The 11957-nt window shown below is 41.8% G+C and overlaps 1 protein-coding gene across 1 annotated transcript; it reads left to right on the top strand.

Moving 5' to 3' along the window:
• Nucleotides 1-3535: 3535 nt before the first annotated feature.
• Nucleotides 3536-11957, top strand: bri3 (brain protein I3). The gene is made up of 3 exons (XM_071395669.1): nucleotides 3536-4102; nucleotides 4520-4637; nucleotides 9130-11957. Exons 1-3 carry the CDS (start codon nucleotides 3937-3939, stop codon nucleotides 9260-9262), a joined length of 417 nt encoding a protein of 138 aa, XP_071251770.1. The 5' UTR covers nucleotides 3536-3936; the 3' UTR covers nucleotides 9263-11957.

Raw genomic sequence — 11957 nt, 5'->3', positions numbered from 1 at the left:
TGTTACTCGGATTGGCTAACATTCTGCAGGTGTCACGAATCTCGTCTTTTGATTGGACAAACTGCGTGGGCTTGTATATTTTTCCGACGGCTACAGCTGTTTGACGGAGAAGTGAGACGCGCACATATCGCCTACTACCGGTATCTTAATTATTGATTCCGCACAAGTTAGGTGTAAATAATTAAACAGTAGGTAGGTTTTAGTTGACTCAATAATTATTTATCATAATCATGATATTTGCATGCCCAATGCCTTCAAATAGACCATGGGCCAATATTTGTTATTGTTAGTGAGCAACTACAGTGACATGATAGTTATTTTGTTTTAGGCTACACTCTTTATCAAATTGGGAGGCTATATCAATATCTTAATAGGAATTGTGACAACACAAGAAAAAGGCAGTGGAACTGGCGTCGAGGTCCAGAGTTGAGTTTGAAGGCTATATAGCCTTGATATTGGCCTAGTGTTGCCATTCTGCATGCAATTAATTCACATAGGGCATGCCTATTATGTATAAATATCATAAGCATTATAATATGAGCTGTATGCCTTGTATGCCTAACATTACATTTGGTCATACAGCATGTAATAATTGTTGTGCAGAAGTAGATTTAGCTGAGATAAACCAATACTGTTGTGTGGGTCTAATTTAGTACAAAGTTTGAATAATAGCCTAATTTGCATACATTTTCCAATACAACTAGAGCGAAGTTCTTGCTACAGCACAGCGCTGGAGGTTTATATTTTGATGGATTGCCACTTTAAGAAGCGCTGGGTGCGTTTGAGTGGTAAGGCTAAGGCAGTGGTCAACCTTTTCTAAGTCAAGATCACCTTCTGAGTCAAAATGCATGCCGAGATCTACCGCTCTGATTTTTTATTAACATGACTTAAAAAATGTAAGCCTATGCAACATTAACCAATTAAAAACAGTACTGTAGCAATGAGGCTGTGCGGTAGGCTATAGGACCAATACATTATCACCGCACACTGGCTTTGCTTGAATTTACCTGCCAATGCATTGTTGTTCCGGACATTTAAAAAATATATATATTTCAAAATGTGAGGTAGTGTATATGATCACACCGGTAATAGATCCATTGTTGTATTACTTGTGAGGCACAGCTGAGTGAGCATACATTTAAACGATTTGCTTTTTATTTTACTGGGCTGATGGTGCCTGCATCTGATGGTCAGTCTCAGCGGAGGGAGAGCAGCTTTCCTCCACTGACACTGACCAAAAAGAGACACTGTTTTCCAGCTGATGGCGAAACTCGAGTCGCACCACAATATTTCTGCCTCATGCACAAATTCATGTTGTTACTCCTATGAACAGAGAAAGTGAAATATTCCTTGATATTAAAAAAGACCCAAGCCGCTAATAATAATAAAAAAACAACCCAAGCCTATAGATACACTTTCCCACTCATTCATTACTGCTGCACTGCTTGTTGTAGCGCAGAGTGGAAATAGGAAGAACGCGCATTTTATGGGTTATAAAAGTGTTGAATACAAAGTGTTGCCAGTGCTGAGTAAGAACTTAAACTCACTCATAAAAACAGCAGCTCTTTGCTGTATTCGTTGACAGTCTCTCCATAGTCATGGTTTTAAACGTTTTGAAATCTCACAGTATCAATTTTGCAGTAGCTTTCTTTAATGCCTCCTAAATTACTGTGCAGCCTCGGTCATCTGAGCAATCTGATTGGCCAGCGGTGGTATAGTACACTTGATTTCCTCTCCAGGCCCACCGGGAAGGCAGAGTTTGTACCTTCAGACACATGAAATGGCAACAGTTTGCCTACCCGGCGCGCAGGGCAGCTGAATTGGCTGCACCTACCACCAACAGCCCGTGACTAATAAAAGAAAATAGGATCACAAGGCTTTATCGTTGTGTTTTTTACAGAAATGTTTGGCGATCGACTACTGGGCTCAGGCAACCGACTATACACTTATCTCCCTCACTAGCTTTAAGCACCAGCTGCCAGAGCAGCTCATAGATTACTGCACCTGTACATAGCCCATCTATAATTTAGCCCAAACAACTACCTCTTTACCTACTGTATTTATTTATTTATTTTGCTCCTTTGCACCCCATTATTTCTGTCTCTACTTTGCGCTTTCTTCCACTGCAAACCAACCATTCCAGTGTTTTTTAGTTTTTATTTTACTTGCTGTGTTGTATTTACTTCGCCACCATGGCCTTTTTATATTTTTATTTATTTATACATATATTTGTTTGCCTTCACCTCCCTTATCTCACCTCACTTGCTCACATTGTATATATACTTATTTTTTTTCACTGTATCATTGACTATATGTTTGTTTTACTCCATGTGTAACTATGTGTTGTTGTATGTGTCGAACTGCTTTGCTTTATCTTGGCCAGGTCGCAATTGTAAATGAGAACGTGTTCTCAATTTGCCTACCTGGTTAAATAAAGGTTAAATAAATAAATAAATAAATAGACGAAAGTCGAGGAGTGAAGTCTGGGGAAGTGCATCTGCGAAAGCCGAAAGTTGGACACTAATGTGGTTTTCCAACAGCAAGGCTCAGATCAACATGGCAGTGTTGCCATTATTTAAAAAAGGTTTTCTTTATAATGTTGAAATAAACATGTATCTAACCCCCATAGCACACACTCATCAACTGAAACCATAATATAATATTATGTGTGTATATTGTACAGTCAATTAGTGAGAGAGAACCTCAAATATCACATTTATGTGTATACTGTAAAACCTAAATTACACACAGCCTCAAATAGCCACCTGTCCCTTTTAATAGCCAGCAGGGCAACTTAACACATTAGAGCAAATAAATACCAGGTCTAAATTAATTGCTTACTAGTTTACCATTCATTTTTTGAGGTGTAATGTTTGATTTGTTACATTAACTAAATGAATTACATTAACTAAATCAGTAAGGACTTTCGCCTTCTTGTGGCGAAAGTAAGAACTGCCGAAAATGCACAGTCAAAGATGATAATTATTCTGTCAAGGAAATGTTTTTTAATTTAATTTTTTAAATAGAGGCAATTTAAGACAAAAGAAACGTGACAAAGTGTGTCAATTATAACATAGGATATTAAGATTGATTAAAATGCTGGAAGTGAATGCTGGAATTAAACAATTAACTATACAAATATGCAAAAGCAGTGTGCCTGGCTCAAATAAGCACCTGTTGTGTTCAGTAATTTAAGCAAATAAACACCCGGGCTATTAATTGAAGTTTTATGGTATATCACCTGTACACACAACTTGTGTACAGGTATAAGTTCCTGTTTCAGTCATGTCTTTGAACACGTTTGCATGGGTAAAAAAAAAAACATCCAAATGGTTGGTTGACCTATGCAGGCGATGGTTGCAGGATGAAGTTGGTTAAGAACAACTGCAAAAACTTGCAGTCAAAACTTCATAGGCACAAGTCAGACAATTCGTATACCCAGAATGCAACAGACTTTGGTCACCGACTTGACAAATGTGATCCGCTCGAACGCGCCCCCTTTCTCCGCACATAGGCGTTCCGGAGCGCATCACATGATTTGAGTCTTGTGACAATCCAGACAGAAAGGGAAAACGAGTTCCGAGTTTACAACTGTTTTTTTGTGTGCTCTAGAGTGATTGGAGAGGTTCTTTCGACAAAAAAATGACATAATGAGGTGATAAGATGGCGATATTTTAGAAATTTCCCTCTTTTAAAAAAATAAGCATCCTCCCTTTAGACTGAACAGTCCGCGAGTGTTTCGGGTGGTGCAGTCAGGGACAAAGTTGGCACATGGAGAGAGGCGATAACTTAAATTTTTTCGCGTCGCATTTTCTTAGTTTCGTATGAAAGTCGTATGACTCGAGGCAACACCGATTAAGTAAATCAAATTTGTGTGGGAAGAAGAGGGCCAGCCAAGGCAAAGAAAGAGAAAGATATCTTGAGGACGCAACAGATATGGACAGCAAACCTCTTCTCCAAGACCGCCCTCCCGCTTATGCTAACGTCGTCCCGGGGGCGTATGAATATGGCCAGCAGCACAATTATGGAGCTATCCCCGCCCCAACCCCTGCACCCCCGGGCTTTCAACAGCCGCCGCCATATCAGTACCCCACTGGCCCAGGCAAGTAGATCACATTGTAGGGTTGTTACCTAACGTCCAAAGCTAGCTCCTGAAGTATGACGTCGTTACGCGCCGATGTGCAAATGCTGGAACAGCCATAACGTGACTTTTTTTTAAAATTTTAGGTTGTATGAACTTGCTGACATTTATAGAGTAGCCTACACACTGTAGACTGTAATACCAATACAAATTTGAGTGGGTGCTTATATTTGTCATATTTCACACATGTACAAGTGTGTATTAGAGTAGTCTATGCTCTATACAGGGTACTGGGTTCGTTATTTTACTAGTGACAAATACTGTATATTCCCTTACCTCTCTTGACTGACTGAAACGGAAACTGACTCATGACTTCCCCTTGTAGTTCAGATCTAGCCTAATTCAACCTCAAACTCCTCTCCCCTTGTCCTACCACAGGGTTCCACGAAGGCCCCAGTGCACAGATGGGCCCTGCCATAGCCCAGCAGCCCTACCCTGGCACCTACACCATCATCCAGCCCTCCGTGGTGGTGGTGGGGGGCTGCCCAGCCTGCAGGTGAGACACCAGCCCCAAACAACACACGCATAGTGGGGAAGCATACTGTATGTTTGAAGGGGGCACAGAATTCAGTACAACAGTATTGTATCTATGGAGGGGGGAACTGTCTGGATTTCTGGCAGCCTTCAATTCAGTCTTATTGTTTTATTATATTTTAGTAAAGTAACCTTTGACTGCTCAGTTCAAATCAAATTTTATTGGTCACATACACATTTTTAACAGATGTTATTGTGGGTGTAGCGAAATGCTTACGTTCCTAGCTCCAACAGTGCAGTAGTAGCTAACAATTCACAACATTACACACATCTCAAAGTAAAATAATGTAATTAAGAAATATATAAATATTAGGACGAGTTGATTGACATCACAGAATGCACAGCATATGATGTCACCAGGTCATGTTATGGTCTATCTTTGTGAGGGGGAAACATAGAAAGCTGCTGTTTTCACATATGTTGACATTGGGGTGATGCTGGAGATGACCAATGAGTTTGCAAAGTGTTGAAATGTTCCATTAAGCTGTTGTTGGCACAGAGCTGAACTCTCTGAAAGCCACAGGGGGAGTAAGGCTGTAACAAGCACGTAACTACGGTGATTTAGAAAGAAGAGCATTGTTTGAAACCTTGAGATGAACCGCAGTTGAAGGGGAACCAGATTTGTAGTCGGTGCATTTGACAAATAAAATTTGATTTGATTTGGGAGAAGGTGTAGGGGTCTGCCGAACCAAGACGAGTCAGTAGGCTAATCTGCCGTCAAGGAAAGCCTTTTCAGTGTCAATCAATAGTGTTCCTGTGGTGAACACGTGGTTTCCATGTGTCAAATGACGGGTGTCTTCTGCTCCATCTGTGTCTAAAGGTGTTCCACAGCATAGCTACATGTGAGCGTCACGATAACAGTATTACACACACGCTGCACTGTGGCCAGGCAGGCAGGGAGGCAGGCAGGCCTAGTACACGCTGCACTGTGGCCAGGCAGGCAGGCAGGCCTAGTACACGCTGCACTGTGGCCAGGCAGGCAGGCAGGCGCTAGTACACGCTAAAGCTGCTGCTGTAGGGGAAAGCTTCATTTCGAGAGTGACCTCAGTGGTTTCAATTTGTCTGATGCAACATCCTCAGTGTCCGCTGCTTGGAACACAGACTTGTGACAGGAGAGAGGAAGTTGATTGACTGTACATTATGTATGATGCTCTTGAAGGTCAAAAGTTATCATGAGTCAACGTGGTCTTGTATGAAAAATGGTCAGGGTCGTGTTCTGTAGGTCATACAATGGAAAACGTTTGTCCTAATAAACATTTAAATGTTTTGCAATGGAAAATGAGTGTTTCTTATTGGACAAGTCAAGGTAGTCCGTTCCTGTTTGTCTGTTTTATTCCGTTTGGTGCCTAATGAACATGACACAGCAGCTGTAGTGTCTGTCTTGTGTTGATTTTGAAGGAAAAATAATCACATTTAGTGTTTTTAAAATGAACATAATAGTCTAATTGATGATAGAATACACTAATGGCACGTTTCCAATGAGACTTTACACCAGTGTTTGGTGTAAATACAGACTTTTGTTTTCACTTCTGAGGCCTGGACCACAAAGTCAAATAATAGAGCCTGATTTCTAGGAGTGTTAGATAGCTTGTTTTAGTTTGTCACCACTAGATTGACAGTAGAGGGAGACAGCTTGTTTTAGTTTGTCACCACTAGATTGAGAGTAGAGGGAGACGGCTTGTTTTAGTTTGTCACCACTAGATTAAGAGTAGCGGGAGACAGCTTGTTTTAGTTTGTCACCACTAGATTAAGAGTAGAGGGAGAGGGCTTGTTTTAGTTTGTCACCACTAGATTGAGAGTAGAGGGAGACAGCTTGTTTTAGTTTGTCACCACTAGATTGACAGTAGAGGGAGACGGCTTGTTTTAGTTTGTCACCACTAGATTGACAGTAGAGGGAGACGGCTTGTTTTAGTTTGTCACCACTAGATTGACAGTAGAGGGAGACGGCTTGTTTTAGTTTGTCACCACTAGATTGAGAGTAGAGGGAGACGGCTTGTTTTAGTTTGTCACCACTAGATTGACAGTAGAGGGAGACAGCTTGTTTTAGTTTGTCACCACTAGATTGAGAGTAGAGGGAGACGGCTTGTTTTAGTTTGTCACCACTAGATTAAGAGTAGCGGGAGACAGCTTGTTTTAGTTTGTCACCACTAGATTAAGAGTAGAGGGAGAGGGCTTGTTTTAGTTTGTCACCACTAGATTGAGAGTAGAGGGAGACAGCTTGTTTTAGTTTGTCACCACTAGATTGAGAGTAGAGGGAGACGGCTTGTTTTAGTTTGTCACCACTAGATTGACAGTAGAGGGAGACGGCTTGTTTTAGTTTGTCACCACTAGATTGACAGTAGAGGGAGACGGCTTGTTTTAGTTTGTCACCACTAGATTGACAGTAGAGGGAGACAGCTTGTTTTAGTTTGTCACCACTAGATTGACAGTAGAGGGAGACAGCTTGTTTTAGTTTGTCACCACTAGATTGAGAGTAGAGGGAGACAGCTTGTTTTAGTTTGTCACCACTAGATTGACAGTAGAGGGAGACGGCTTGTTTTAGTTTGTCACCACTAGATTGACAGTAGAGGGAGACGGCTTGTTTTAGTTTGTCACCACTAGATTGACAGTAGAGGGAGACGGCTTGTTTTAGTTTGTCACCACTAGATTAAGAGTAGAGGGAGAGGGCTTGTTTTAGTTTGTCACCACTATTTGCATTGCCAGGTTCACTAAAGGGTTCTAGTCCAGTTTGTGGCCTTGGCACACTCTGATACTCAGCTGATAAGCAGTGGCGGTGTAAACACACCCATGACATGTACATGGCGCAGGGCAGGTGCAGGCTGGCAGGCAGGCCACACACACACACACACACACACACACACACACACACACACACACACACACACACACACACACACACACACACACACACACACACACACACACACACACACACACACACACACACACACACACACACACACAGCAGGCAAAACGTCAAAGTCCACACTACATTTGCGCTCCACCTGTTGTTGCTCACATGTTTTTGCTGTCCACCATTTCTTTTAGAAAAGGTTCTAACTAGAGGAAGTACAGCTACAACTGGAAGTTACCTTTTTTCCTAGCAGGTTAGGAGACTTAAGTTAAGGTTAGGGAAAGGGTTAGGGTTAGGGCTAGCTAAAATGCTCTCCTAACCTGCTGTAAAAAGTAACTTCTGGTTGCTGCACTCCCTCTAGTCACAACGCTTATTGAAATACAGTGTTTATGTCTGTCACAAGAAGCCCTTCTGATTTTAACCCACCATGATGTGATTGTGATGGGCTAGGAGGTGTATAGTGTAATCACTATAGCTCAACATCTACACATATTTGGGTCTATACAATGTAGATTTCATCTAAGGGGAGTTGACGGATGCATTGGACGTGATGCTAGTCAGCCAACATGTGGAGTCATAAGACCAGACAGTAGTTCCTGCTAGCTGTTAACCCCTGCAGCTCTGTTCCTTCTAGTAGCCACTCTGGTCAGGGGAACCCACAGTTAACTCTCTCCATGTGATTCCCCAGGTCACACAGTGAAACCACATAACAGTGTTGTGATTATGTTCACGGCTCATACATCTAATAGCACTGCATCTCCAACACGGTTACCATGGGAACCACATAACAGTGTTGTGATTATGTTCACGGCTCATACATCTAATAGCACTGCATCTCCAACACGGTTACCATGGGAACCACATAACAGTGTTGTGATTATGTTCACGGCTCATACATCTAATAGCACTGCATCTCCAACACGGTTACCATGGGAACCACATAACAGTGTTGTGATTATGTTCACGGCTCATACATCTAATAGCACTGCATCTCCAACACGGTTACCATGGGAACCACATAACAGTGTTGTGATTATGTTCACGGCTCATACATCTAATAGCACTGCATCTCCAACACGGTTACCATGGGAACCACATAACAGTGTTGTGATTATGTTCACGGCTCATACATCTAATAGCACTGCATCTCCAACACGGTTACCATGGGAACCTAGAAAGCCCAGAGTCACAATGACTGCTAGAAAGTATAAGCTACTTATTATTCTCTCTCATTATTAGTTATTTGCCCTGTGGCCACTTGACACAACAACAACAGAATGGTTCAATCTCTACACCAATAGGGGCTCCTTTCCCTGCTCTTGGTTTTTGGGAGGTGGATGCATTGACAAGAGCTTTCTCAGTCCTAAAAAATGCTTTCTGGGGTGTATGGGGAATTTAGTTGCTAATTGATGAGTTAAATTTGTTTTGCTTGAATATTGTTACATATATGATCATTTTTAAATAACTTCTTATCTCATAAAACCACACATCCTTACTTATAGGCAAACGTGGTTTTGCTCAGGTGGCCCCGTTTTTGCTGGAGAGCATCACCAGAGTCCAACGTTCTGTCTCTTTAATATGTGTCTTCGTCTTTTGTCAGAGTGGGCGTGCTGGAGGATGACTTCACCTGTCTGGGGATCATGTGTGCTGTCTTCTTCTTCCCCCTGGGGATCCTCTTCTGCCTGGCACTGCGCCAGAGGAGATGTCCCAACTGTGGCGCCACCTTCGGGTAGAAGGACCAACCTGTAGCTCGTCCTCTCACAGCCCAGCTGGATCTTATAACCTTGTTGTTTATAATTATTACACACTGAGGATGCCAGGTATTTTCTATACAACGATTAAGTAGTCGCCACAATGAACTTATAGCCAGCCATTAATTCTGATAATATGATAGAGGTGCATGTGAAAACCTACATTTGCACATGGTAGAATATACTTTGGTAGTATTATCTAGTGAAGAAGCCTGATCTTTGTCTATCTACTGCTGGTGCCTTTATTACGCTATAGAGCAGAAAACAGACAGGGGCCATATTCCACAAAGCGTATCAGAAAAGATCCTAGGATCCTGTTTTAAGACAAAACAAGCTCCCAGCTCAGAGTAGGTTTTATGATGATAAGTTACTGCTCAGACAAACTCTGAGCCAGGAGAAAAATCAACTCCTAAAAGTTTCTCCGTTGGTAATCACGACAGTTTGAGGTACCGCAAAAGAAGGATAGTGATGATGCTCATTGACATTGGTTATTCCTCATCATTTGCAACAATCACGACGAGGCACTGACAGCTGTATAGCACGCTTCAGACAACGACGGTGAATGGTAAAACGTTTATCTTTTGCCTGACACGATGACTTTGTCTACTTTTCATTTAGCCTAATATGTAGGTTTGCATATGTTTATAATAATGTGAATGCCATATTGCACTGAATCATACAGTTTGACAGTTAAAATATGAACGTTATATCAGCACACCTCTGTTCAACAGATCTAAATAGCTTTGGCACACTAGGCATCGAGTCATTTGCCGATAATGTTGCATAAAGCGTTTAAAAAATGTCTAATTTTACCGAACATAATCAAAGTTAATATAGGCTGTAGATGCTTCCAATTGCCCAACCCATAGGCACGGCCACGGCCTTTTTTTAACGTGGTATTGTGCTCCAAAGGGATAACTTTAAATGACATGATGTAGGTTCATGAAATAGTTGAAAGAGAACTGTGTGGTTGTTTATTAGCCCAGTGGTTGTAAGTATTTAAGCACAGGCTGTCATGTGAATGAAGGTACAAGGTGTACATTATTATGGGTTGATCATATAGAAATATCAACCATTCTTTCAACTCCAAAGCAACTGCCTGTCTATGGCGCAGGAACCACTGCCTTTCTCTATTACCAAGACACCTGTTGGTAACTCTTCACTGGTTAGGACAGCTCATGAGGTCTCCTAAATATCTCTTGACTAGGTGGGGGACTGTTATGACTAAAGAAGCTTCCTGCATAGCTTTTATTTTTACCCATAAGAGTAGGAGTAAAATGTTGTCTCATAGCACTTACCACCAAATGTTTTACTCTGAGATGCTTTGTGGATACGGCCCCAGGGCGCATATTCAAAAAGTGCATCCGAGTAGGAGTGCTAGGAGATCTAGGATCAGGTCCTCCCTGTCCATATAAACCTTGTGCATTATGATTTAATAGCCAAACTGATCCTAGATTGTCAATCCTACTCTGATGCTCTTTGTGATATAGGCCCAGAAAGGGATTGCGATCATTATGTGGCTCAAGGCGTGGATCAATAACAAATCATTTACTTGATAGAATTCCTTTGTTTTGTCATGTTCAATCAAACGGAGGCACAAGTAGATTTTGTGCTCAATGTTAAATTCCAATTGCGCCACAACTGGGAATTGTTCAGTTCTGCACTTCTGAGGCGCCTTCTGTTTCATGTAGTCACAATTTTAGGATGAATGTATTTTTTAAAGAAGACTCATTACGTTGGGAAGTGGTTCGTCACTGTACAGATATATGACTATAAGGAAATGACCCATCGAGCGAGAGCCGCTTTAAGCAACTCTTTTGAACCTCTGTTTTGAAGGCTTTGAGAATGCTGCCCCCACTCAGTCTGGGCCAGTGTCGTAGAGAATATCTTTCCCCAGCTTGACTCTGGCTGGGGGACGGTTTTGAACGTAACACTGAGACATCAACTGTCCCTAACCGAGACATTGAACATTTGTCATTGAGCTGTTGTCTGTTCTGGTTTCTTTTTATTCTGGGGCCATGTCATATTTTCACGGGTATGATTCTGATTGATTGCTTTTATATAGGTCTGCAGACCTCAGCGTTTCTTATTGGACAAGACCAGGTAGTCTCTCCCTGTTTCAGTCCATTTTCTACCGTTTTCTGCCTAATGAACAGGGGTCTCTGTTCCAATATCCTTTAATGTCACTATAGCATACCACTTAGAATGCATGCCCAATAAAAATGTACGTTCTAAGTAGTGTGGAAATTCCGACATAGGGTGAAGCGCCCTACACAGGCTCTGCAGGAGTTCACCCAGGTCAAGTCGGGCACCACGTCTTTGACCTACAACCAAGCAGACTCAGCCAAGGGAGGAAAAGCATGCAGCGAGTTTTTGCATAATACAAGCAGGTTGACGTGTGTAATCTCTGGATAATGTGTAGCCATCTTAGTATTATTCTCAGTGATAACTCGGCCTCCTGCGATCCTCCCAACAATAGACAATCAACCGAGAATGTCTCTATGTACCCACTACCACCAGTAGTGTATTGTTACTGTCCATGTCATGTAATAAAATGGGGTCATATATTGGGGGGTGTATTTTACATGGATCTGCTTTGAAACACTACGCACTCCATCATGATTGAGGTCCTTATTTTTTATAAAAGAGTTATTGTAAATAAAGAAACATGAGTGCA

The sequence above is a fragment of the Salvelinus alpinus genome, chromosome 1, assembly GCF_045679555.1.
Source record: "Salvelinus alpinus chromosome 1, SLU_Salpinus.1, whole genome shotgun sequence".
NCBI classification, from domain to species: domain Eukaryota; kingdom Metazoa; phylum Chordata; class Actinopteri; order Salmoniformes; family Salmonidae; genus Salvelinus; species Salvelinus alpinus.
This window is presented reverse-complemented; position numbering and strand designations above follow the sequence as displayed.

What these genes read in the sequence shown, in the direction of transcription:
- bri3 (XM_071395669.1), top strand. Translation starts at nt 3,937, where the DNA reads ATGGACAGCAAACCTCTTCTCCAAGACCGCCCTCCCGCTTATGCTAAC. An exon ending in TCAGTACCCCACTGGCCCAG is followed by an intron (nt 4,103 to 4,519) that starts GCAAGTAGATCA and finishes GTCCTACCACAG; the next exon opens with GGTTCCACGAAGGCCCCAGT. An exon ending in GGGGGCTGCCCAGCCTGCAG is followed by an intron (nt 4,638 to 9,129) that starts GTGAGACACCAG and finishes GTCTTTTGTCAG; the next exon opens with AGTGGGCGTGCTGGAGGATG.